Below are 27,950 nucleotides of genomic sequence, written 5' to 3'. Positions count from 1 at the left end.
CAAAGGGAATTAGTCAGAGCAGTTCTAGCTTTACTTAAACAGCTTTATGTTGTTTTCTAAATCTAGAAGAGACCATATTCTGGACGAATGGTTGAGCAAAAGTGAATGCCTTACAGTGAGACAGGTAAGCTGTTTGGATCAGGAGGATTTCAGGATCAAGCATGGGATTGTCTGACTTGAGCAGATCAGAGTGAGCAGAGAAGAAAACCTTTACTCTAAACACACATAGTAAGGCTGGCAGGTCTGTAACTTTTTTCTACATAATTTAAGTCCCCACTAGCCTAGACCTATTGCAGCAGAACTAAGGGAGGGTTTATTGTCGACTGATCCTGTACAAACTTTAAGATTTATCAGAAATTACATATTTAAACCTTTTAATCTTAAAAGGCTTAGGCTCTGTCTCACGTTCTACTTTTAAATGTCCTAGGAACCACAAGTAAGCCATCAGAGTGAAGTGCACCATTTAGGTGATACGGTACTATGAGGTCTTTAAGATAAGATCTGGGCTGATTATTCAATACCTTGTATGGTCTGTCTTCACTAATAACATTTATCATAGTTATAATTTTTTATCATGATAACTATCAATTTATCATCACCTCGATTTATCGATTTATCATCGCCTCTGTCAGTGCGCCCCAGGGCAGCTGTGGCTACAATGTAGCTTGCCATCACCAGTGTGTGAATGTGTGAATGACTGAATGTAGTGTAAAGCGCTTTGGGGTCCTTAGGGACTAAGTAAAGCGCTATACAAATACAGAGAATATACCATAGTTAACATTAATAATGACACTTCTTTTTCCTTTTAAGAATTTTCTATATCACCCAAAAGGGAAAATACAAAAAGGCATGGAAAGTCCTGACACCAGCTGAAATCAGTCATTAGTAATTTGCCACTTAGTGATAATTAATATCAGGGGCCATAATTTGGAAGTGGAAGGTACATAATTTCACCAGAAACAGGGCATGACCAGGTGCTCCTGCAAAGTTTAGACAAGCCTGTGAAATAAAAGGAGAATACGGTCTGTTCAGGTTACTTAGAACTTTAGTGAAGTATTCAGGACTTATTTTACCTGCTGTGTTTTTGATTGTCAATGATTGCAGTATTGGCTCTGTCTGTCTTTTCTCCTTTGCGTACATTTCATAGTTGCCCTGATGAACTTGTCCTCTTCTCCCCACCGTTTTTCCAGGATCACGTCATGGTCAGGTAGGAGCGATGGGTTTTTTCAGACAACTGTTCCTCCTGCTCTGGAAGAACATCACGTACCGCAGAAGGAACAAGGTGATCACATCTTCACTACTTAGGATAAAAAGCAAGAGATTGTTTGATTCTATAAGGAAGCATAATGAACGAGACACAGACTGCACAGTACATGAGATCATTCTTCAGTTTTCCGGTGTATACATCACCATCTGAAGTATCACAGCACTTATTTGTCAGTTTCATTGCTGGCTATAGTCCTGGCCCGTAAAGGTCACTGATCGTTTGACCTACTGTTAACACCTCTTATGCTCTCCTCTTGTGCAGATCCAGCTCATTATCGAGCTCCTCTGGCCTCTCTTCCTCTTCGTCATCCTTATCTCTGTCCGTCATTCGCACCCTCCTTACAAACAGAGCCAATGTGAGTGATGCTGGGATATTTGTGTCTCTTCACAAACACGCTTATACGTCTTAAAAATGGCCTTTTGCCAACTGGTTAAAGAGGATTAACTCACTCAGAGTGAGTCTTGTGCCACACACGCACATTTGTGTTCTTGACCTGCTTTGATTAGTTCTCTATAAACATGTAGTGACATAACGTAACCTAAGAAAACACAGCATGCCAGCTCAGAGTGTAATGGGCAGTTAGTCTGTGCATGATAAAGTTACATCTCACTAACTTTGAGTTTAAGAAGATGTAAACTAGACCAAACTAGACTAGATCTGTATCAAATATGAAACCTACACGAAATGTTTCCAAGTGCCTCCACTGGACCACAATCAGTAAGGCTGAACAAAGTTAAAGTTTTACATATATATACAGCCATGTGAGAAAGGTCGTCACAGGACTTTATGCAGTTCGGTAAAAAACTAAGCCCACCCATGACTCCTTAGCTTGTAGGTCCACATTTAGCAGCAATAACTTGAAGTAATCATTTCTCTTAGGGTTGTGGAGAGATTTTGTCACACTCTTCACAGCATTGCTGTTCATCACCTTTAGCGTCAATAAAGGTGGAGAACTGAACAAATCACCACCTATGAAGTTGAAGTTTGTTCAGATGAAACTTTACAAACCTGAGTTGTTTCACCATCTTCTTTTTATGGAAAAGAGGCTTTCTCGTGGCAACCCTTCCAAAACAAGACAAACTGTTTCAGTCTTTTTGAAATTGCACTAGCATGAACGTTAGCATTTAACACGCTAACTGAGACCTGTACAGTATGAGATGTAGCTCTTGGCTGTTTTGCAGTTTCTCTGAACATTGCATAGTCAGACCTTCCATTCAATTTTATTTATATAGCACTAAATCACAGCAACAGTCACGTCAATGCTCTTTATATTGTAAGGTAGACCCTACAATAATACATACAGAGAAAAACCCAACAATCACATGACCCCCTATGAGAAAGCACTTTGGCGACAGTGGCAAGGAAAAACTCACTTTTAACAGGAAGAAACAGGTGGATTTGCTGGGATGTCCACTAATGGGAAGATTGTGGCACTGTTTTAACACACAGCTGAATCCTAGGATAGGATGTTAGGATTATTGCTCAGTCTAGTACCTGGTGGATGTATTTTAGGTCACTTCTACAGTATTTTCATTGTTTTGTGGCTCAGGCTGATCTCCTATTCTTTCCTTGTAGGTCACTTTCCAAACAAAGCCCTGCCGTCAGCAGGGACCTTGCCCTGGATTCAGGGCATTATCTGCAACATCAACAACCCTTGCTTCCACAGCCAGACACCAGGAGAGACACCCGGCCAAGTTGGCAACTTTAACAACTCCATGTAGGTAGATCGGAGATTAAAAACATGGCCAACCACCTAGAATGGTGCAGTTTAGAGTAGGATCATTGCTTTAACGGTACAGTACTAGTATTCTGATTACAAGTGTTCTGAAACAAGAAAAACTGTAAGTAAAAGTATATTTTAGAAATAAAGCAACCTCACCTGCATCTTTCAGCTCATTTGCAAAAATGTGCATACATTGCACGACTTTATATAAACACATCCTATAGGAATAGTTTTAAAATATTTCTGAAGGAAATCAGAACACTTGTCTTCAGGCAATATGACGTAAAAGCTCACAGTTTTGCATTCTTTTACTGTACACAACAGTGTACAGTAAAGTAAGGCAAATTTAGGACTAGCAGGCAATATGATTGAATAGACTTGGTCTGTATACAAACATGAAGTCAGTGTTTGCTGTCATTAAGTATCACACACACTCTCAATCTCACTGTTGTTTTCCTCCAGACTGTCTCGGCTTCTAGTGGATGTCCAGGCCGTTCTGGCCTACAGTGGTAATCAGAGCTTCGCCGGCTTTCAGAAGCTAATGGAGAGCGTCCGGAAGCTGGGACAAAGAAGTGGAGCCCTGCCAAGTACTGCAGCTTGTTTCAATCTGTTGAAGCATTGATCCAAGGAATACATATTAAACTGAGGGCAAACTTTGAAGAGGGGCAGTTTAGAATTTCTTTCTTAAATGGGCACCATTAGCCAGAAAGAGTCATGAATAAGTACAGTCATTGTGGCAGAACATGAAGCTTTACATAAAGTCAATGTTTAGCTGGGGGTTTTTCTTTAGGTTTAGTTGCCATGTAGCTGCGCTTTATTCCCGCTTTTCACACAAATGCAAAAACCTTCTTTGTTTTTAAAAGAAATAGGGGGGAAAAACAAGAATTTATACAAAGAAAGGAATGTTGGATTAACTTTGATGTATCTGAGCAGGCCTTACTCAGTATGTGTACGTGTGGTTTAAGCACAGCTGAATGATTGTGTCTTATTGCTGTTGTGAAAGCAGGACATAGTGATTGCTTAGCTTGCCCTGCCTCGGTCATATTGAGTTACTTCCCCTGTTGAACAAGAGACTGAATGAAAGCAGGTTGTCAGTGTTTTGTTTTTCTACAGCAAGGCAAACATTAACATGTGCTCAGGTCTTAGTTTAAAGAACCTGCTGCACTGTTTCATTTGGGTAACTGTTTGGAAGGATGAAATTAATATTTAGTTAAACCTCACAGGAGACAAGTAGAAGAGAAAAAGAAGGTTATTCTTGGTGAACCAGTTTTAAATTTCTAGATAAGAAAAACAAAAATATAAGGAAGGAAGTTCAAATGATGAAGCCTGTATCGATGAGTTTATGTGAGCAGAAATCATACAAGCAAACAATGGAGAAAGCTGCTGCACTGTTCTGTGAGCTGCAAGTCATTAATAATGAACCAGTGACTGGAACCGGGCTTATTCTATTCTGCCTCCCTGTAGCTGGTCGCATTTTAACTTTATGAGTTTGTAATTGTGTTTTTTTACTCTCAGCAGCAGGAAAAATCGTTTTTTTAAAATAGAAAATAAGGCTAAAATCTATCAAACACGTCAGTATGAAAAGGAAGAAACTATCGGACGTCATGTGCTACCTGAAAAAACTACAAATTAACTGTGCTAACTTTAAGTTTAAAGTGTTGATACTGCAAACTCAGCTGCAAGCTCTATTCTAGATGTTAAGTGTTGATTCTAGCTTGGACTTTGATTTGTGGGGCTTTGTGGGGTTTTGGCTGTAATCTTAATCTGTGTATTTCCACTGCAGATCTCCCAGTAAAACAATACCTGAGACCAAATGAGACATTTTCCACCTTCCTCCTGACCAATGCCAGTATGTCACCTGTGAATGTGGACACACTGCTGAATGCTAGACTTAATTTTCAGGTTGGTTACCGGCTTAAATCACAAATAAACCCATTATCTGCTCTGTAGAACTAAAACTCTTTTGGCCTAAGTGGTTAATCCCTTTTAGGATTAAAGATATAAACCAATCTAATGTAAAATTTTACACAGAATAAATAACATTTATTACAGAGAGAAGAAGAAGAAGAAAGATATAATCCAAAATGAAAATAAGATTTCTGTCACTAACAAGTCTTTGAGGTGTTTGCTGCCACCAAAGTTACATTATGTGCTGAAAAGCAGTTACTGTAACTTGTTACAGGAAAGTCATGTAATTTGTGATGATATTTTAATGTAAACTGTTAGTTTTCCCTTTAAGGCATCACTGAATTTTTTTGTTGGGTCAGTAGCAAGCATATTACCTTTGTATTGTTTTTGTCTGATGGCCAAACATCCTTAAAAGAACGTTTTTGTCCACCCCAGACTACACTGGCTGTAGCGGAGATGCAGCTAAAGGACATGGTGTGTAATAGAAGTGTCCTAGAACAGCTGCTGACGGTGGATGGAGGAGAAACCGCCATGACTGATCTTCAGACCCAGATGTGTTACTTACCAGCTGATGTGCTGCAGAAGACCGAGCGCCTTTTCCTGTCTCAGCTCGACTTGACCAAGTTCTTGACGGTAAGCATCGGCTGATGGAGAAACCAGCGCAAAATTTAGTGAATTCAAAGCAGCACGAGTAACATGGGCCACCTCTTGTCCCTGTCAGAGAGACCGTCTAATGGCCAACGCTGGAGAACTCAGGGCCATCAGTCAGGCTGTCACCTCAGTTTCCCAGGAGCTCACTGCCCTCCTGGATGATGTAAGAGCACATTAGATTCAGTCTATATCTCTATCACACTGGACATGATCAGTTCAAGACCATCAGACCTTCATCATTTTTTGTCGTATTTCTCTCTCACCTGTTTTCGCCCTTCATTTCTGCCTCTTCTATGCTTCTTGTTCCTTCTTCACTTCTTTCAGATCTCCTCCCTCTCCAGTTTTGCAGACATGAGCGCAGCTCTTCGTGTCCTGTCTCCAGAAAATCGCACAGCAATGCCCAGAGAAAGTTTCAGAGCTTTTTCAAAGATCGTGTGCGGTCACCATGAACTTGACGGTGAACGCATCCCGTCCCTTAACTGGTATGAAGACAATGACATCAAGTCCTTTTTGGGCAAAAATGGCACAGAGGACGTGAATGTGGAACACAACAACAATACAAGTAAGACGCTGTGCAGTTTCTGTGGCAGGATGTTAATGGCAATATGTGCAGACAAGACCTGGCTTGAGGCCTTGATCCTTCTGTACTTCAGGGTGCACTTGCACCACTTAAATCAACACAACCCCACTGAGAAACACCTGTGTTGTTTAACGATTGTCCTGCTTGGCGGGTTTTTTGCTTCCTGCAGCTCCCTTCTGTAAAAATCTGATCCAGGCGCTGGAGTCCAACCCTTTGTCTCGCATTGTGTGGAGAGGAATCAAACCTTTGTTCATAGGAAAACTCCTCTACACACCCAACACTCCTGCAATCCAGCAAGTTATGAAAGAGGTACAGCAATCTTATACTCACTGTTTTATAAACAGAAGGTGTCTTCAGACCAGGATGTTTTAGGTTTTCATCCACAAAATTCAAACAATTTCCACAATGTTTTTTTTTGTTCCTGTCTTCCTCCCCCCAACACCAACTACTCAGGGCACGTGGTTGCCCCTCCCTGGAGGTCTCTTCCTGTTAAAAAGGAGTTTTTCCTCTCCACGCTTGCCAAGTGTTTGCTCATAGAGGATTGTCTGATAGTTGGGGTTTTCCTTGTGTTATTTTAAGGTCTTTATCTTACAATATGACATTATATGAAAAAAAATTAAATTAAAAAGGAAACCTTGACTAATATTACCTTCTGTAAGATGTGTCAGACGTGACTTCTTAAGCTAACTTTAAGTTCGGTTCCGCTGAAGGTGAACAAAACATTTGAAGACCTGCAGATTATCCAGGAGCTAAATGAAGCCTGGCTTGAGGTGGGACCACAAATCAAGAGCTACATGGAGACCAGTGTGGAGGTTAAGATGCTACAGGTCAGACTTTCTCTCACTACAAGAGGAAAGAGTGAAATATATAGCATTTTTCAGCATTTTTCAGTCATAATAATGTGTCTGTGTATGTGTTTGCGATAGGATTTGTTAAGGCAGCCAGAGATTGCAGTACTGGTTAACCTGCGTTTGGAAGACACACCCTGGACAGCTTCACGCATCGCACGCTTCCTATCGACACCCTCTCCAGATATCCCACGGAGGCCCGGAGCGCCGCTGACCTGGCTGGACATCTACAATGACATAAACCAAACTATCTCCACTCTTGCACAAGTCACAGAGGTTCTCCTCCTTTGCTGTTATTTATTTTTAAATATTAATAAAATAGAAAAGTGAAGTTTGCTTAAAGCCTAATTCCACCTTCCTTGTGATTGTCTGTTTATATCTTCTGCATGTTTTCCTTCGTCTCCTGCAGTGCTTCTCTCAAAACAAACTGGAGGGGCTGGAAACTGAGGGTCAGCTGATTGAAAGAGCGCTGGAACTACTAGAGGACAGGCAGTTCTGGGCAGGTGTTGTTTTCCTGCTGCCCAACACTTCCTCGTCTGAGCTGCCCCCACATGTCACATACAAGATCCGTATGGACATTGATGATGTGACCCGCACCAGCAAGCTCAAAGACCGGTACTGAGAAGTACTGTTCCTGTTATAGTTCATTACTATCAGCAGTAGCTTATTCCTTTTAACCAACACTTTACAGCAGTTAAACACAGGGCTGCTCCTGCTGTTATTGTTTGTTCTGGATAATGCTGTAATTAAACTAACCATACTGAGACAGCCTCATCATGAAACAAGGAAGACCTTAGGACGGTTTCTCTAGCACTTTAATTCTTGATTTCATGATTTCTTTTAACTTCAGGTTTTGGGATCCGGGTCCAGCTGCTGACCCCTTCAGTGACATGCGTTATATTTGGGGTGGTTTCGTGTATGTTCAAGACCTGGTGGAGAGAGCGGTGAGCCGAGTGCTTACCGGGATTCGACAGACTACCGGCATCTACGTCCAGCAGATGCCCTACCCCTGCTATGTGGACGATGTGTGAGTGGCGTGCAGTTGTAAATGGATGTTGTGAACTTTCTTGATCTATAGTCGAGTTTTTCGTCTAGAGCAGCTGTAGGTGAGGAGAGAGAGTTATGCTGGATCCGAACAGAACTGAGAGGTCTCTGTTTAACCTGTCAGCCCCTGTCTCTGTGTTTCTGAGATAGCTGAATCTGCTGTCCTTGAGGGGAAACATTAAGCCATGACAACGAGGAAAATCTCTTTCATATCTCAAATTTATTCTCTTCCTTTTCAGTCATTCTGTAGATTTTTGCTTGGGATCATAAACTCGTAACTCAATTTGGGCCGAGCTTTAGCTGTAAGCAAATGGCTTCACATCTGACTCTAGAATACTTTGGTGGAGAGATGAGTTCATGGTCAACTCGGTGATTGCAAGGTGGACAGGCACCGTGGCTACCAAAAAAGTGTAAACCACTACTCCACCATCACCATGACCAGTTGGTTTAAGGTGTTAGTGCTGATGTGCTGTGTTTGGTTTTTGCCAGATGTGGTCCTGTGCATCGTGGCCAAACATCTCCGATTTGGTCTTTCCAAAGGACATTGTTCCAGAAGTCTTGTAACTTTGCAAACCAGCTTTGTGCTATCATCCCTTCCAAACAAGCCACACTTGTTCCATCCTTTTCTAATTCTGCTTTTATAAACTAACTTAAGCTAACTTATAAACTAATACTAAATGTATTAGAAAAATCATTAGAAGTAGTAGAACTAGTAGTACCTTTACTAAAGAAACCTGCTGAAGAGAGAAGCTGGAGAATAAACATGGACGAAAAGATAATTATAGGCACGATCCAAACAGAGTTAAAAAAAATGTATAGAAAAAACCCAACTTAATATTTTACAGTGAGCTTGGTTTTTGGAAGCTGAGTATAATATCAGAGTGCAACAAGATCAGCTTCTTGTAATAACAAGTTGAGTGTCTGGGAGTTTCCGAGTTCATTTGATAGGGCTGTTGGAGTGCAGCTCAGGAAAGCCTTCATAATTGTCACATTTTTGTGTTTAACACTTGCTGCTGTAGCCTTCCGTGTATCACTGGTTTAACATCAGCACACACATTTCGTCTTTGGTTATTTTCCCCACAGTTTTCTTCGAGTGCTAAACCGCTCTCTGCCGCTTTTCATGACACTGGCGTGGATCTACTCTGTGGCCATGATCATCAAAGGTGTGGTGTACGAGAAGGAGGCGAGGCTGAAGGAAACCATGAGGATCATGGGTCTAGGAACTGGGACACTTTGGTTCAGCTGGTTCATCAGCAGCATAGTGCCATTCCTGGTTTCTGCGGCACTGCTCATCGCTCTGCTCAAGGCAAGATGATGATCCGTCATCACACGCACACTACATTGCAACCCTGTAGGCTGAACAGGAAAATGTGAACATCACAAAGTCTGCAGTCATATTTTTTTTAAGTAATGAGAGAATTTTTCTAGTGGAAATGATTTGTGTATTAAAGTGTTTTATAGTTTCTCGTGATGACTAACATGTTTTGGTTTTTTTTGCAGTGGGGCGACATCTTGCCGTACAGCAACCCAGCCGTTATTTTTTTCTTCCTCACAGCTTTTGCCACCGCCACCATCATGCAGTGTTTCCTCATCAGCACCTTCTTTTCAAAGGCCAACCTGTCAGCTGCCTGCGGGGGACTCATCTACTTCGGACTCTACCTGCCTTACGTCCTGTGTGTCGCCTGGAGAGACCACCTCAACAGCACACACCGAATCTTAGCTGTAAGTAAAAAAAATGATAGGGTGCAGTCATCAGGGAACATTTTATAGGGAAAAGGAATCCCTTAATTGTTAAATATGAGCATGGGCCTTATGTGAGAGTGCTTAGTTTTATTTATGAATGTCAGTCAATGATTTAACAGGGTGTAATGTGACTGTCTGTTTCTCTCAGAGTTTCCTTTCTCCTGTGGCCTTTGGCTTTGGTTGTGAGTATTTCTCTCAGTATGAAGAGCAAGGTGTGGGCATTCAGTGGTACAACCTGCACTCCAGCCCTGTGGAGGGAGACCGATACAGCTTCACTGTCTCCATAGTTATGTTGTATGTGGATGCCTTCATCTATGCCATCGCTGCCTGGTACATCGAAGCAGTGTTTCCTGGTATGGATGTTTCCTGCTTTATCTTAGCTATGCTGTAGATATTTTACATCTGTTTATCTGTTAAAAAGTGCGAGACGACCACGGTCTTCTGTCCTGTGTCTCAAACTGGAAGCTTTTGTTTGTGTTTCACTTTATGTGTTTAGTTCAGAGACAAACTAAAGTTGTTCAGTGGCATAACATTGTAGCCACCACTGGCTATCTTTTTAAACACTGTAATGTTATCCTTTGGATGAATGTGTGCATAAGTTTGTGTTTTATACACCAGGTGAGTATGGGATCCCCAGGCCATGGTACTTCATCTTTCAGCTCAACTACTGGGGAGGTGTTCCCCTTGAAGCAGGCATGCCGATCCCCCCTGCACCTACAGAACAGAATGAAGGTACTGTTTCATTTTCCACTGCAGGTTCCCAAAGGAAGGCTCATTACTGTCACTTATCGTTTATATAAGGTGCTTTTTTATTGGACAGAGTTTTAGTAACCTGTCATCCTGCACCGTGATGACTTTTGAGCTCAGCTCTTTATGCCAGTTTAAAGACATTCCTGGCAAATTTGCAGTTTTAAGACCATTAAGTACAAATCAAGGTAATGAGATGAGACTATAAGCCAATTAATTAAAACGATTTTAGAAAACAAGGAGACTGAAGTTGAGCCTAGACCCATAATCCTTTTCAATTTGTTTTTTGTGTTCTTGCATTTGTTTTGTTGTTTTAAGGCATAATAATGTGCTGTTTTCCCTTCGCATATTCACAGATTTAATATTGCCTCTTTATACCTGTAATTAGATCACATTGAACCAGAACCCAGTAACATGATTCTGGGCGTAAGCATCAGAAATCTGGTGAAAATCTACAAGAAGGGGGGGAAACTGGCCGTAAACCACCTGAACCTGAAGTTCTATGAGGGGCAGATCACTTCTTTCCTGGGCCACAATGGAGCCGGCAAAACCACCACCATGTAAGAGCAGCTAGCTGAAAGTTAGACTGTGGATCACAAACATAATTTACATGCAGAATTTTTGGAGCTTCATTAACTGAAATGTGGTTTTACAAACAAAGCTGTGGCTGTGCGGCTTCAAATTTTAAAATCACATTAGAATAAATGGTTAATGAGAGATGTGATTGTAGTTTCATGTAGATGGCACGTTGGGTCAGTATGGTTTTTTTTTAATGTGTCTGATGTTTGATAGATCTGTCCTGACCGGTCTGTTCCCACCCACCTCTGGGACCGTGTACATCAAAGGGATGGACATCCGCCATGACATGGACTTCATCAGGAGGACGCTGGGAGTTTGTCCCCAGCACAACGTCCTGTTTGACATGTAAGGCCTGCTCACAAGCTCTGATTGCAACTGATTTTATGTAGCTTGCATGTAGCTTCTTAAGTGGTTATTGTAATTTATTAAATTTATTTTCCTGATTGTTTAATGAAATGAAACACTTTAATTAGGAAAGAAAACTACCAAATTAGCTGTTTTGGCTATTCTTTAGCTTATAAATCGTTTCATGTTAGCTGAAAGTCAAAAAATTGAAATTTAATGAAACTTGTTTTACATCATTTGCACTCAGGTGCCTTTTAGAACTTGTTTTTTCACTTGTGGTTGAACATAATTTAAAAAGAGACAACAATGTACACTTCACTTGGGAAGGAATTGAGCTGTGAAAATTCTCACAGCTCTCTGTAGATGCAGATAAACTGTCAAACTGCATTTACAAGACTCCAAGGGCTATGTTTGTGACACGCGTCGCCTTTCATCACGTCACAATTGTAAACCAAAGTAAACGGCTAACATCATGCTGAAGTGGCCTCTGATTATCTTCGGGTGGCCCAGCCAAAGACTTAATCCCTATACACATTGATGGCAAGACCAGACGATGGCACTTAACAGATGCTTGAAGACATCTGCCAGGAAGAAGAATAAACAGCCTTTATTGAGACATACAAGGCCCGAGCTGCAACGTGTTGAAACAACGTTCAGAATACCTTTTTTTTTTTTATAGTGTAGACTGTTTTGATCAGATTTCTATTAAAGAGATATTTTCATATTTTCTCCTTCTTTCAGGCTGACGGTAGAGGAGCATGTGTGGTTTTATGGCTGTATGAAGGGTTTGTCTGAAGCAGAGGTGAAGGCGGAGCTGGACACTTTGCTGGAGGATGTCGGCCTCCTGCACAAGCGACACGAACAGACCAAAAACCTTTCAGGTAAAGTTACTAGTTTAACTCCAGTGTGTTGAGACTTTATGCATGAAAAACAACAGGTTTGTTTTTCAGTCAGTTTTCTTTTCAAGCTTGAAATTTTCCATTTGTCAGGCGGCATGCAGAGGAAGCTGTCTGTGGCGATAGCGTTTGTCGGAGGCTCAAAGGTGGTCGTCCTGGATGAACCTACAGCTGGGGTTGACCCGTACTCCCGCAGAGGGATCTGGGACCTGCTGCTCAAATACCGCAAAGGTGCTGTGAACAGTGTTTTCTGATCAGGGTTTGAGGGTGAGAAGAAAGCACATTTTAGCCAGGAGACTAAACGGTCATTTGTTGGTTCTTTGTTTAAAGATAACATTCTTCTTGTTATGTTTAGTGGGAAACATGAAACCAAAAAGCAGACTAGCAGGCAAACTTAATAAACAGTAAAACTAGCCTTTATTTAGGCGAGACATAAAAATCCAACAAGCAGCAGAAACACAAAGGCTATTGATTCAAGTGGGGTGGAAAACACAGGCAGGCAAAGATGTGATTTAAGTGCACACTAGGGTAGTTGATGGCAATGGAAGACACCAGGGAACACATCTGAAACTAATCAGGGGAAAACAAGACAAAAGAACTAAAACTAAATACAATGCACACAGGACAGGACAAATAAAACGGGAAGTAATTGAGCAAAGGAACCTTGATCCACATCTCTGTAAAGCCTGGATATGCTTGTCTTTCTTTCGAGATCTTTATTCTGAGACTTATAAGAAAATAAATCCCACTAACGTGCTCTCTTTCCCCCTCAGACCGGACCATCATCCTGTCCACCCACTACATGGACGAGGCAGAGTTGTTAGGTGACCGGATCGCCATCATCTCTCAGGGGAAGCTGTGCTGCTGTGGCTCACCGCTCTTCCTTAAATCCCAGCTGGGGTCTGGCTACTACCTCACTGTGGTGAAGAGGGAAGGACTGGACACCAGCACTCCCAGTAATTTCAGTATTTCCACCAGTACCAGCTCCAACAAGCTCCCTCCTCTCATCAAGGTTTGTTTTCATTTATATTCATCATAAAAATGAAAGCAAATTTAAAGTTTTAATTCTTTATCTATTACCTTGCTGTTATATAGTTTTTATAATTTGCACATAAGTTTAAAGAAAGCACAGAAATGTGGAGTACTGAAAGAACCGTTCTCTGCTCTATGTTTCAGGACAGCGACTCGTCACTGAGTGAAGACACCGGGCTGGGAAGTGAGGATAGCAGCTCATGTGAGTGTAAACTACATTAATTGATCATTAGCAAGGTTGAGCACCAATGTAAAAGCAGACGTTTTGGTGGTTTGTTGGTCTGGAGCAAAGAAACTGCAATTATCATTTGCAGATGAGACCGAAACAAAAATATTAGCGCCACATTTGCGAAAACAAAGCACAACATTTCAGTACAAATACCTCATATCAACTGTCAGCACAGTGGTGGAGGGGTGATGATTTGAGCTTATTTTGAAGCCACGGGATGTGGCCATCACACCAAAAGCTTGGTCAAAACAAGAAAATGATCTCAGGACAACAGAACAGCTGAAAAACTGAAGAATCGAGGCTTTGCACTCGCCAAGTCCAGACCTCAACCTGATTGAAATGCTGTGACCTGTGCATAAATGAATGCACACAAACATCAATGAACTAAAGCAATTTTGTAATAAAAGTGGGTTTAAAATTCACCCACAACAATTTGAGAGACTGATAAAGTCTTATAGAAAATGGTTATTTCCATTTCTTGCTGTTAAGCTGGTTCTACAAACTATTTAGTCGTGGGCTGTGTCCGTGGACTTCCTCCTGTTTTGCATTAAACCTCTGAAGTTGCATTTTGTCGGGTTTATGTGTAGCTTTAAATATGTAGCTTACAATAGGAGAGACTGAAAATGTTGAGTACATGTTTGAAAACATCTTTAGAAGCAATTTAAAATCACATTCATCATCATCTTCATGGCAGATTTGGCAGCTTTGCTGTCGCTGGTTCAACACCACATCCCTGGCGCCAGACTGGTGCAGGAGTCTAGACGTGAGGCGGTGATCAACCTGCCACAGACGGCCACCAAAGACAGCAGCCTGGCCATCCTACTGATCGCACTGGACCAGAGACTGACTGAACTGGGAATCAGCAGCTACGGGCTGTCAGACAGCACGCTGGAGGAGGTGAGACAATGTTACAGTTACATTTCCCAGTTACATCACTGGAAAATATGAAACTAGGTCAGTGAGTGCTTGGTTGTGATAAAACTAGTATAAAAATCTCCTATTACACAGTAATCGATATAGTGAATGCACGGTCCACAAGGGTGACGTAAAAGTAAACTGATTGAATGGCGTATTATCCGTCTCTTCAGGAAGGCTGGATATTTGTGGAGCTGCCAGTAACAGGCTTAATATTAGCCTTCGATTAGCACTGATAGCAGATTTGTGGAGCCTGATAAGTCACATTTGCATGATTTACCTTCTCACTCTCTGCTCCTTTGCAAGGTTTCTGGATGCTCCCTTCACTGCCACCTGCTGTCTGCAGCTTACACCGTTAAGGAAATGCCTCAGTTTGAACTTAAAATTGCTTTGGCTGAGTTTTTATAAGAAACTCCTGCAACAGAGTGGAGTATCAAATGTCCTTTAACCCTTGTATGGTGTTCGGGTCTGTGAGACCCGTGTTCAGTTTTTTTCAAAAGAAAAATTAAACAATTAATTATTTTTTCACGTGTAAATGTGTTGTGTCTTTCCACTCACTCCACTTGATTATAACTGATTTATTTATAACATTTTATATAAAAGAAAAACGAGAAGCACATTAATTCATAAATGTGATCTAACAAAGGTAAAGGGAAAAAATTAACCATGTTTGCTGTTCATATGTCTTGTAATTGGGATGAAGTAAACATCTGTTGAGTAATTTAACATAAAATTGTTTGATAGTGTTAATTTGGAAAGCCAAAACTCTAGCGGGTCCACCAGACCCATGAACACTGGCTGAGTAACAAAAATACGAACACCACACAAGGGTTAAGACATTGTAGATTTCCACTGTTTCCACAAATAAAATGTTGTGGGGTTTATTTATTGTTTCTTTGTTTTCGTTTTCACACTCTTTGAAAGAGTGCCTTATTGTGCATGTACGGAGGATTTAAATTTAAAGTATTTTCCAGATCTTTCTGCGGGTGGCCGAGGAGACAGGTGTGGACACTGAAGCAGAGGTGCAGCCTGAATCACCCCACAGCCAGCAGCCGTCAGGACAGGGAACTGATGGCCATCCTCTAGATGAAGCAGAAACAGGTGTGTGTGTGTGTGTATACGCACACAATCACACACATATCACATATCATGCACATGTAAGTGTTCTGTTTCCCCTTGTGACTGTTTGTTTCCAAAATGCTGCCAGGAAGGAAAAAGCCTCATAGAAAAGGTACTCTCAGCTCGCAATTGGCTGAAAATAATTATTAGATGAGATTCATTTTTTTCAGTAGAATTTAAGTGAAATGCAAAAAAAGTAGACGTAAATTATGACATTTCAGTTTTTTTCTCTGGTTTATTTGGATGTGTCTAGGTCCAAGTATTTATCAGTTAAATGTACATTAACAGTCCAGGTTCTCACATTGTGTTTTTCTTGTCAGCAGAACCTCAGGAGACAGACCTGCTGAATGGCGATGGCCACAGTGGGGTGCCTGCAACTGGCTGGTGGCTGACATGGCAGCAGCTGAGAGCGCTCTTCATCAAACGCTGGCTTTACGCTCGGAGGAGCCGTCGGGGAATCTTTGCCCAGGTTAGACTATCTGTCAGCAGCTGACTAAAATATCCACCCACTTCTACCGCTATGCCTTTTTCTTTGAAATTAGCTGCTTGTCATTAGCTACATGTTGCAGAATGATAGTTATTCTGAAACATAGACGGATATCTTTAAGGACGTCTCGATTTGTGCCTCAGATCGTTCTCCCTGCTGTATTTGTGCTGATCGCCCTGCTCTTCAGCCTTATTGTTCCTCCTTTTGGGAAGTACCCTGCCCTGCAGTTGCATCCCTGGATGTACGGCGAGCAGTACACCTTCTTCAGGTACCCCACATTGAGTCGTAACTGCCTACAAAAGCTCCCTCGGCATTTTGTTTCTGTTATTGAGCATATTATTGAGGAATTCTTTCATCTGTGTTTTTATATTCACAGCAACGATGATCCTGGAAACCCAGCCATGGAGAATCTGCTTGAAGCTCTCCTTGACCAGCCTGGATTTGGTACCAAGTGCATGGAAAAGGAGGACAACATGACGTAAGATCATCCCATTGAACTGGTTTCAGTGGTATTTATGGAGGCAGTAGTAAAGATAGAAGGACTTGTGGTGCTGAGACATCATGATGTTAAATACAGTGTATTAGGCACCAGAAAATATTTATTTTCCTTACACAGATATTACTGCTGTGGCTAAAATGTATGCACGTTTTCCTCAGGTTTTCAGAAAGTGTCGGTTTTAGTTTGGTTACAGAGTGGTTAGACAATATAAAACCTCCAGTGGCATTCAGCTGAAATTGCATCTCTCTATAAGTAAACATATAGATTTGAGTAAATCTGCGTACTTTTTTTAATATTTTCACTGCACATCGATGACTATGACACCAAAACTGTCTTCTCCCTGCAGGGATCCTCAGTGTGAAGCTGGGCGGGGTGGTTTATTCATGAGGCCACAGTTATCTTACTCTACCTGGGACATGTTCAGCAGAGGCAACTGGAGCAGAGACAGACCCTCACCTGAATGTCAGTGCAGCACAGAAGACGTCTACCGAATGCTCCCCGAGTGTCCTGAGGGTGCTGGAGGGCTTCCGCCTCCACAGGTCAGCGCGGGCTCAATCAGGACTGATTTACTGTAACACAGTGATCAGATCTCTGCACCATCAGAAAATATCACCAGTTAACTCATAACAGAACCAACATTATCTGAATTTTTGTCATGAAATGTTTGTTTTCGTTAAATACTGTAGACTATGTCTGTACTGTACTGGACCCCAGTGCTTTCAACTGACCCATTGCAGTTTTTTATTTTTCAGATTAAAAGGCCGACTGGAGACATCCTGCAAAATCTGACAAGTTATAACATCTCAGATTACCTGGTGAAGACCTACTCTCAAATCCTTAAGAAAAGGTACTTCATTAACTCAACACAATAAAAATATACATATAGCTATTAGGGGTGCAACGATACACAAAATTCACAGTTCGGTTCGGTTTGATACTTTGGTGTCACGGTTCGATATTTTTTTCGATACAAAAAAAAGTTCATGCCTTTTTAATTTGTCATTTATTAAAATTATAAATATATATTTTAACTCAAAAGTACAGTTTTTAAATTTAATGTTGCTGAAACAAAAGTAATTAAAAAATCTGATTGAGGAATCACTCATCTTTGGAAAAGAGAGTTTATTACAGAGAAATGGCTCTTTCCAAAATAAAAGTTATACTATACGCTTCTTCTGGGCTATATTCTCAGCAGCATATTGTAGCGGGTCAGGGCTGTTCGGGGTTCTGTTTGTACAGTTATGTTTTGTTTATGTTGCCATAGTGACGGGTGACGCCCTCTCGCTGCGACGGTGTGTCCTTCCGGGGTCAGAGGGCGCCCTGTGTGTTGTTGTTGCTGTGCGGTTGCCGCGCTGAGCAGTTAGCTAGCGGTAGTGTTCTTCTGCAGATGTCAATAAACGGCTGTGCTCCCTGGCTAGCTCACGGGAAGCAAGACCAAACGACACCTCCGTCTCCTCCTTGTCTAAGCTCGCCACATTGGTGTCAGAAGCGGGATGATGGTGGCACCCCATGTTCTGACCCGAGTGACTTTTCCCCCGCGGGTCGTGACCGGCCGGTGCGCCAAAAGAAGGCACCTGGACATTTGCAAAGTGAAAGCAAAAAACAAGCGCAAAGTCAAACGCGATTTCAATATGTCACATATTGACAGTGGCTCACCGATGCCAATGACATAACTACCCAGCTACATTTCCGAAAGAATGCAAAAGCATTGACATATATTTTTTCTTCCTACAATAGCCCGACGGGCAGGGCAGAGATAGATTTTGGTAGCCCGACTGGAAAAATCGCTAGCCCCGGGACGTCGGGCTAGCGATTTTGCAAGCCCTGTGTTACAGGCATGGCCCTTTAAGGATGAAGCCTGATGGGAAATGTATTCGGGATGTGTGTTAGCGGGACTGCCTGGTGTGTGTGTGTGTGTGTGTGTGAAGAGAGAGAGCGGAGAAGGGGAAAAAGTAACGGTTAGCTACAGAAGGAAAGAAAATAAATAAAAGGAATATAATAACTCCCTCGACAGCCAGAGTTGTGTCGGCGATGCTCGCTGTGAGTAAACTGTTTCAGCCCACTGTACGCGGTGTTCGTGCCTTAGAGAAGAAATAAAGTTCGGTGAAGCAGTTTCCTACGCCTCCTTCGATCTTTTTGCTAGCGGAGTTGACCTGTATAGTAAGCTGTTGCCGGCTACGAGTCAGTTACGGAACCTTCAAGTAACTGCCAGAGGTTTCCTTACTACGGTTCGGGCCGCGGATCTGGCGCGGTAACACCTGTATCTGATTGAGGAATCACTCATCTTTGGAAAAGAGTTTATTACAGAGAAATGGCTCTTTCCAAAATAAAAGTTATACTATACGCTTCTTCTGGGCTATATTCTCAGCAGCATATTGTAGCGGGTCAGGGCTGTTTGGGGTTCTGTTTGTACGTTATGTTTTGTTTATGTTGCCATAGTGACGGGTGACGCCCTCTCGCTGCGACGGTGTGTCCTTCCGGGGTCAGAGGGCGCTCTGTGTGTTGTTGTTGCTGTGCGGTTGCCGCGCTTAGCAGTTAGCTAGCGGCAGTGTTCTTCTGCAGATGTCAATAAACGGCTGTGCTCCCTGGCTAGCTCACGGGAAGCAAGACCAAACGACACCTCCGTCTCCTCGTTGTCTGAGCTCGCCACATTGGTGTCAGAAGTGGGATGATGGTGGCAGCCCATGTTCTGACCCGAGTGACTTTTCCCCCGCCGGTCGTGACCGGCCGGTGCGCCAAAAGAATTCACCTGGACATTTGCAGGACTTTGTGTGGGGCAATGGGGTCGTCGGGGACGACTGACCCCTTAGGTGGGGGCTATGTAGCGGGTCAGGGCTGTTCGGGGTTCTGTTTGTATAGTTATGTTTTGCTTATGTTGCCATAGTGACGGGTGACGCCTTCTCGCTGCGACGGTGTGTCCTTCCGGGGTCAGAGGGCGCTCTGTGTGTTGTTGTTGCTGTGCGGTTGCCGCGCTTAGCAGTTAGCTAGCGGCAGTGTTCTTCTGCAAATGTCAATAAACGGCTGTGCTCCCTGGCTAGGGAAGCAAGACCAAACGATACCTCAGTCTCCTCCTTGTCTGAGCTCGCCACAATATTAAACATATCAGGTCCCCATAAGGAGAATCATGTGCTAACGGCTGTCTAAATGACCCGGGTAAAGTTTGTAGCATGCATGCTTGTTGTTTTTGTCTGCTAACACTTGTCTTTGCACTAGGATGATGTCAGCGTAAATGTGCAGTCATATTCGTTGTGTTCCCACTAGTGCTGTCAGCGTTAATCTCGTTGAAATGACGATAACGCCACAACACGGCAAATCTCCGTTAACGAGCTACCCCTGCGTGGGGCTAGACGGCTAACACGTTAACGAGCTAACTGCGCGCTAACACACTAGTTCCCACCCATGTAATTGAGCATTGCGTGGCACATCCAACATACTGTTTTACTTTAGTCCATGACGCGCTTACCTTCAGGGTCATACGTCACATGAAAACCAAAATAATTCCAAACGCCAGATCTGAATGAGGGTGGGGGAGGTTCAATTTGCCATGTTGCAAGGAGAGCTTAACTTCTGTCTCGCTAGCTTGCCCTGCGCTCTTCCTTCTGATGATGCTGTCTGTGTTGAGCGCTCAGTGGATCTGCGCTCGACAGTGCAGCCTAGGCGGAGTAGTCGAACGCAGATTCACTGAGCGCTCAACACAGACAGCATCATCAGAAGGAAAGTTGATAAAATAAATTGCAAATTTTGTATTGTTCGATACATATGCGTACCGAACCGAAAGCACTGTATCAAACGGTTCAATATCAATACGAGTATCGTTGCACCCCTAATAGCTATCATTAATTTTGATCCCAATTGACCGAACACTTCACAGTATTCATAAATGTCTTTATAAACTTTGACTGATTTGCATTTTTCCATCATGAATATAACTCTGTGATCGCTTCTCTCTCTCTCTGCCTTTAATAGCCTAAAAACCAAGAAGTGGGTGAATGAATTCAGGTAAGCTGTTAAATTACACTAATATACAAAATATCTGCTCTATTTAACTGTGATATTTCTTTAAATGCTTTGAACTGTTTTAAATGAACTCGGTTGAACCACCTTTGTATTATTTCTAAAATGTATCACAGATACGGAGGCTTCTCCCTCGGAGGTAGAGCTGTATCTCAAACCCAATATCTCCAAGACTCGGTCATGGCCATCAGGACTCGTTTCCGAGTCCCACAGGTACAGAGAGCCTTAAGATGAGTGCTTTAATAAGACAATTTTTTTTTCCTACCTTTACAGAGAGAAAAGCAGGGAAAATGGAAGTAAAATATTTAAAAGGGCTGGAAGTTCTACTGCTGGTGCCAGGAAAAGCTAGTCCTGACCAGAGCACCGGCTAATAACAATAAAAAGCTTCACCCACCATCCCCCACACCACATGATTCCCCATTAAAGCCGTCAACACTGAGAGTCTGCTTTTTGCTTCATCACAGAACAGTTCACTGGGAAACCTGCTGCACAGACTCCCAGAGGTCTTAGGAGGGCTGAACAGTGAAAACAATGTGAAGGTAAATGAGCGTCTTTTTATCTGTCTTTGTGTCTTCTGTTTGTTTTTCCCCAGACTTTAAAGAAAGCGATGTAGGTGATGCGTCCAGATATTTGTGTCTGCTCAAACGCTCTCTTTTCTGTGCTCAGGTGTGGTACAACAACAAAGGCTGGCACGCCATGGTGTCATTTGTCAATGTGATGAACAACGGCCTGCTGAGAGCGAGTCTGCCGCCAGGTCCTGAGAGGAGGAAGCACGGCATCACTGCCTACAATCACCCACTCAACCTCACCAAGGAGCAGCTCACTGAAGTAGCCATGTTAGTTCACTGCTGTGGAGAGTTCAAGTTCACCAGTTTGGCTCTTGTGCTCGTTGTATTAGTTCTGTTTATGTGAGGGGGAAGATTAGAGTGGATTTAAACTCTGCACTGTTGTAAAAAAATATTTATTTTTTTTTTCTTTTAAAATAAAGAGGTCCACAGTCCTCTGATGTGTTTTTCTCTGCTTTCTCCTTCAGGATGACTACATCGGTGGATGTCCTGGTTTCCATCTGTGTGATCTTTGCCATGTCCTTCGTGCCGGCCAGTTTCGTCCTTTTTCTGATCGAGGAGCGAGTCAGCAAAGCTAAACACCTGCAGTTTGTCAGCGGGGTCAAACCGATTCTCTACTGGCTGGCCAACTTTACCTGGGACATGGTCAGTACAGCTCGAGATAGAAGAAGTTAACTGTCCTCACTCAGACAGATTTGTATGCATCAGTGTAAGTCAGGAAGTTTCATCAATCCATTTACTACTGTAAAGGGTACTGTCACTGTAAAGACCATTACACACAGCATTGAGCAATAATGAGCTGGTCCTGATGTTTCTGAACAAGACAAGGAAGAAACTGAGATTTCACGGTTTGATCCAGGAGTTGCAGCTGTATCACGGTGCTTTCGCACACATTTCAGGATGTCGGTGGGACAGTTTGAGCTCTCGTTGGCTTCCACATCTGAGGAAGCAGAGACATAAGTTCAGAGACCTGATTGACCTGGAGAAGCGTCTAGCTGTGTGTCTGAAGTAAAATAGTATTATTTTACTGTTTGTGGATCCAATACATGTTTTGAGCTACGAGCGCTCTTGTTGCCAAATGCAGTGGTCAGATTGATCAATGCTGTTTATTCAGACCCAAAGAAATCAGAAAATTCAAGCTCAGTATGAAAAAATAAATGTCCAGGGAAATTACTGAGCATGAATAGTTGCATTGAGAATCGTCCCAGAAACATTTTTAACACGAAATATTTGTACAGATTTTACATGTCAGGTGTGTAAAGGCCTTTAGACTATCATCACATACTTGACTAGATAAAAATCCAGGCTCAGGATAGTTTTCCCTTTTTTCTTTGTTTCCAGTTAAACTACACCATTCCTGCTATCATGGTGGTGCTGATTTTCATCAGTTTCCAGCAGCAGTCATACGTTTCTGAGACCAACCTGCCCGCTCTTATCCTGCTCCTCCTGTTCTACGGGTGGTCCATAACCCCTCTTATGTACCCAGCATCCTTTGTGTTCACTGTCCCAAGCACAGCTTATGTATTTTTGACCTCCATCAACCTCTTCATTGGAATCAACGGCAGCATCGCCACCTTCGTCCTGGAGCTGTTTGTAGATGAGGTAAATTTTACGCAGGCGTGAAGTTCAATTACTTCTTCACCTGTGTTCTAGGAATAAGTAAGGCATAAATATATGTAAATAACAGTAACTATGCTTTAACCCTCTTGTTTTACATTTTCTTAACTAAGGAAATGTTCCTTAAAATATTTCTCTGCAGTAGAAACATAATTTTGTTTAATGCACCTTTAACTAATACATCATATGTGAATGATTTTGTCTTTCCAGTATCTGAACGAGGTGAACAGAATCCTGAAGAAGGTGTTTTTAATCTTCCCTCATTTTTGTTTGGGACGAGGACTTATCGACATGGCCAAAAACCAGGCCATGGTGGATGCGTTCAAAAGACTGGGTACATACTAGTCAGCCTCAAAAGAGTTATTTGCTCTTACAAAGACTAAATATAGATGTAATGTCTCTCCTCCAGGTACCAAACCAAGCCTGGACCCCCTTCAGTGGGACTTTGTAGGAAAGAACCTTTTTGCAATGGCAGTAGAAGGTGTCGTCTTCTTCATCTTTACCATACTCCTTCAGTACAAATTCTTCATCCGCTACAGGTAAAAAAAATAAATAAATAAATCTATTTTTAACGTTCTCTGCACTCGTTTCTCAGGTTGTTTCCCTTTTCCTTCCTCTTATTGCTGCCGTGCAAGTGTGTCAGTTTAATGGATAGAAATTCTAAAATCAAATAAAAGTGGGATCTGTGAGTTGGTTGCTTGTGTGTTTGTTCAGGCCTTGGTGGACTAAGCCTGAGTTGCCTCCTCTTGGTCCAGAGGATGAGGATGTTGCGAGAGAGCGAGAGAGGGTCAAAAGTGGGAAAGCACACTCAGACATCCTCACCATGATCGACCTGAGCAAGGTACAACGTGCAGGAAATGTAAACGCTGAACTTGTTTAGGTCACTAATTAACTCTACTGCAGCTAAATGTTTCTCATTCTAGAGACTCTCACTGATGAGCTGTCCTCCTCCTACACTGACACAGAGTGGTGAATTTCAGCTTAAAAGTGTAACAAATAAGCTTCTTGTTGTTCAGGTTTATAAAGCCGGCAGAAAGCCAGCCGTAGACCGTCTTTGCCTCGGGATTCCTCGCAGCGAGGTGAGGGATCTGCGCACCAGTGATTGTGAAGACACACACACACACACCCCCTTTGGCTGTCAGCTCTGTGTTCTTTATCCATGTAGTTACAGCCACATTATCACAGGGACTGTTTTATGATATTGTAAATGCAACTTGAGGTACTGCTTTTCACCACTGTAACTGCTATTTATACTTTCACATGTAGTCAGAATCAGAAAGGGTTTTATTGCCAAATGTTGAGCAGATTTACAACATTAGGAAATTGCTGCGGTGCTTCAGTGCAAACAAACCGTCATAAATTACGCTTAAATAGACATGAAAATAAAAATAAGAATAAGAATTAAAAGTGCTAAGTAGATAGATATATACATGATATATACACATGAGTGCAGGTGGTGATCAGTGCCAAACATGGAATGATGCAGTGAACAGTGTAGTGCTGCAGTATCTAAAAATACCATCGTTACTAGCAATGGACCTACTTTTTCTATAGTTGCTTCTGCTAGTAAAAGCTTCTGTTATCTTATGACTTAATAACTGAGCTGTGTGTATATAAATAGAGATGTTTGTAGTAGCATACTGCTCTTATGTCTCTGCCGTCCAGTGTTTTGGGCTGCTTGGGGTCAACGGAGCTGGGAAGACGTCAACATTTCGGATGCTAACTGGAGATACACCTGTCACTCATGGAGAGGCTTTCCTCAGCCAGCACAGGTACAAAGCGTGTCTGCTGCAGTGACTTCAGCCCCTACAGAACTACTATTGTACCAAACCACAGATATTGCATCAGCTATTTCTCTGCTCTCAGTGTGCTGACAGAAATGGAGCGGGTCCACCAGCTGATGGGTTACTGCCCACAGTTCGATGCCATCAGCGACCTGCTCACAGGTCGGGAACATCTGGAGCTGTACGCCCGCCTGCGGGGGGTGCCAGAGGAGTTCGTCTCTAAGGTGGTGTAAAATTCCCAAGCTAAAGTTTTATGAAGGAAGATATGCTGAAGAGTTGGTGTTTTTATTTAGCTAAATATGTGGCCATTGTAAAAATCTAGGTTTTGTCATTTTTAAATGTTATTTCAAGAGGTGAAGTATCAAGTTTGGCTACAGTCAGCAGTTTCTCTGCTGTTCTCTAGGTGGCACAGTGGGGTGTGAAGAAGCTGGGGCTTACTCAGTATGCCGATCAGGAGGCTGGAGGCTACAGCGGGGGCAACAAGAGGAAGCTCTCCACAGCCATCTCCCTCATCGGGTCTCCACCTGTCATATTCCTGGTGATGATTCAGCTTAATAGAAAAGATGATGCGGTTATTATTGAATGACCTTCATCCTTAAAATATTCCTAACTTATATCTCACTCCGTATCTCCTCTATGCTCCCCCACCACCTTTTGTCAGGATGAGCCTACCACTGGCATGGACCCAAAAGCCAAAAGATTTTTGTGGAACTGCATTCTCAGTGTCACCAAAGAGGGAAGAGCTGTAGTGCTAACCTCACACAGGTACCAGTCAGTTCAGCTTTAATTCATTCCCGATGGAGTTTTGTATTGTAAAGGCAAAATATTTACTGCCGTCTCTAAATGTTTGTATTGTCAGCATGGAGGAGTGCGAGGCACTTTGCACCAGGATGGCCATCATGGTCAACGGCAGGTTTCGGTGTCTTGGGTCTGTGCAGCACCTGAAGAACAGGTAAGCAAACGCTAGTGCTGTGCGATACAGCAAATATAGGCATACGATCCGATACCAGCTAAACAATATCCACTTACCTCTACGAGCCGCTGCACTTCTCCCCGATTTAATGTCTGGTGTGTTGTCTACATTAGACAGGCTGAAAGTGCATCCTGTAGTGTTTTGCATTTCACCCCCAGTTCTGACTTAATACTGAAAAAAAAAAAAAAAAAAAGTACTGAAAATAGCCTTGACCCTTTCAAAACAGAATGTGAACAAATTCGTGAAGAGGTCAGGATCAGAGAAGTTTATCTTCTCATGTAACAGTCGTGAATCACGTGCTTCGTTCCTTCCCGTCTTTCAGGTTTGGTGATGGATACACCATCATCCTTCGTTTGGCAGACACCAAATCGGACCCCGACTCGTGTCCCGTCAGCACCTACATGAAGGAGTGTTTTCCTAGTATTGAGCTGAAGGAGCGGCACCAGAATGTGCTGCAGTACCAGCTACCTTCGCACGCCTGCTGCCTCGCTCGAGTCTTCGACGTGCTGGCAAACACCTACGAGGAGCTGGGCATCGTTGATTTCTCCATTTCACAGACCACGCTGGACCAGGTGAGGGCTGTGATGAAGGTTTAAAAACCTCTTTAGTGTTTTGGAAAATGACTATTTCTGCAAAATGGGTGGTGTAAGTCTCATGGCCTATGATCCCATGTAAGTGGAGCCAAGTGATTCTTTCTTAGTGATTTTCTCCACATGTGGCGCTGCGATACCCGATCTGCCAAATCCCACTTTAAAGCTTGGTCATAATTAAACAAGACTTGGGTCAGTAAAGAAAGAATAAGTCTCAGTGATACTAAAGCCCCTTACCTTTTGTAGGTGTTTGTCAACTTTGCCAAGGATCAGACTGATGACGACTGCCTCACAGATGTGGTCGTCAGTAACGGGACAGCACAGCCAAACGCACCCGAGCACAGAGTTAATCCTCCCGTCAATAAACCACAACCACCAATCGTTCCTCCTCAACCAAGCAAAAGTCCACACCTGCCTGGGAAATCATCTGACAGCAAGTCAAAGGCGGGTAAGCCGAAAAAAGAAAAATCTAGCAAAGGCAAATCTGGCTCTGTGGCAATGCGCGCACTACCACATCCAGAGGAAATGGCCCGGGAGGTGGCTACGGTGAGCCGCAGGGCCAGCACTGAATCAGACAGTAGTAACAGCGGTCTTCAGGGAGAATCAGGCAAATCTCGTGGGTCGAAACGCAGAGCAGAGAGTTCCAGCAAAGATCCCTCTGTTCTCTTTATAGTCGGCGGCAACTCAGAGGAGAGCACGCTATGAAGCGGACTGGCACTAAACGAGCGGACCAAAGACAAACAAAAGCTTCATCTTCCCCTCTGTATGTCATTTGAATGCTGCAAAGTCTTCACAGGGACATGAAAAAATGAGCACTTTAAAGTCCATCAGTAAGAAAACGCCAGTGGACAAGTGGACTGAAATGTTACTGTCTGAGAAAAACAGAGTAGAAGCTTTAAAAGAAACAACCGAAGGTCCTTTGTGGTAATGACTTCGGTGCCTTGCTCAGCTCTTTCATCTGTAACTCTTTACCCTCCACAGCGAGTAAAGTACAGAAAGCATCAGTTTTCTGAGTAAATATATTTCTAAAGGTGCTGCTGAAATCCTCACCAGATGACAGTAAAACTATACCATATCAAACAATAGATGTCCACAAATTATGTTTTGTGTTATAATGAGAAATTACACAGGGAAAAAGTGCTGAACACAGTTACTGAAATTGATTTAATACTTTGTTTAAAAAAAAAAGGATGCATATAGGCCATCATGGATGAGTGCATCCACATTGTACCTGCTGATTTCAGGTCTTCTTGCAGATCTTGGAGAACTCTTCTGATCATCCTTTTCGCTCCTCTGTCTGGAGTCTTGCAAAGAGCCACTGGTTGTGACTGGTTTGTGGTGAAATTATGTCCTTTCCACTTCACGATTATGGCCCCAACAGTGCTCACTGGAACCGTCAGTAGTTTAAAAATTCTTCTGTAACAATCCCATCAGTATGTTTAGCAACAACAAGCATGTGAAGGTCTTGACAGATCTCATTGGTTTTACCCATCATGAGATGTTTCTTGTATGACAGCTTGGTAATGAGACACATTTTATAGGCCATCAGTTAGAACTGAACCAGCTGATATTCATTTGCACTAAGTGGCAAATTACTAATGACTGATTTCAGCTGATGTCATGACTTTTGCCTTTTGCATCTACTTTTTCCCTGTGTCATTTCTCATTATTACACTTAATTTATTATTAACTTGATTTATTATCATCTGTGGTTTGATTTATTTGCATGTGTGGATTGGATGGGTTGTTACTGACATCTGGTGAGGATTTCATGCCGATAGCACCTTTAGAAAT

General features: G+C 42.6%; 1 protein-coding gene across 1 annotated transcript; it reads left to right on the top strand.

Annotated features, from left to right (window-relative positions):
• Nucleotides 1–105: 105 nt before the first annotated feature.
• abca7 (ATP-binding cassette, sub-family A (ABC1), member 7) lies at nt 106–26,861 on the top strand. Its single transcript, XM_085372065.1, has 49 exons — nt 106–124; nt 1,191–1,282; nt 1,529–1,622; nt 2,843–2,984; nt 3,453–3,577; nt 4,774–4,892; nt 5,334–5,531; nt 5,620–5,712; nt 5,874–6,111; nt 6,299–6,438; nt 6,840–6,956; nt 7,056–7,253; nt 7,387–7,592; nt 7,828–8,004; nt 9,105–9,327; nt 9,522–9,743; nt 9,913–10,117; nt 10,383–10,496; nt 10,900–11,071; nt 11,304–11,435; nt 12,177–12,316; nt 12,425–12,562; nt 13,105–13,343; nt 13,508–13,565; nt 14,287–14,489; nt 15,482–15,608; nt 15,715–15,738; nt 15,947–16,095; nt 16,257–16,381; nt 16,490–16,591; nt 16,959–17,151; nt 17,365–17,459; nt 20,579–20,611; nt 20,743–20,839; nt 21,091–21,165; nt 21,293–21,462; nt 21,660–21,837; nt 22,534–22,794; nt 23,020–23,143; nt 23,219–23,348; nt 23,524–23,650; nt 23,826–23,888; nt 24,475–24,581; nt 24,676–24,817; nt 24,997–25,131; nt 25,255–25,358; nt 25,453–25,545; nt 25,889–26,138; nt 26,403–26,861. Exons 1-49 carry the CDS (start codon nt 106–108, stop codon nt 26,859–26,861), a joined length of 7,167 nt encoding a protein of 2,388 aa, XP_085228191.1.
• The last annotated feature ends 1,089 nt before the right edge of the window (nt 26,862–27,950 follow it).

The sequence above is a fragment of the Diplotaxodon limnothrissa genome, linkage group LG15 (assembly GCF_057381915.1).
Source record: "Diplotaxodon limnothrissa isolate DT_005_m linkage group LG15, D_limnothrissa_male_GT1.1, whole genome shotgun sequence".
Lineage (NCBI taxonomy): Eukaryota > Metazoa > Chordata > Actinopteri > Cichliformes > Cichlidae > Diplotaxodon > Diplotaxodon limnothrissa.
The sequence above is the reverse complement of the archived record's forward strand: the minus strand, read 5'-3'. Positions and strand labels throughout refer to the sequence as shown.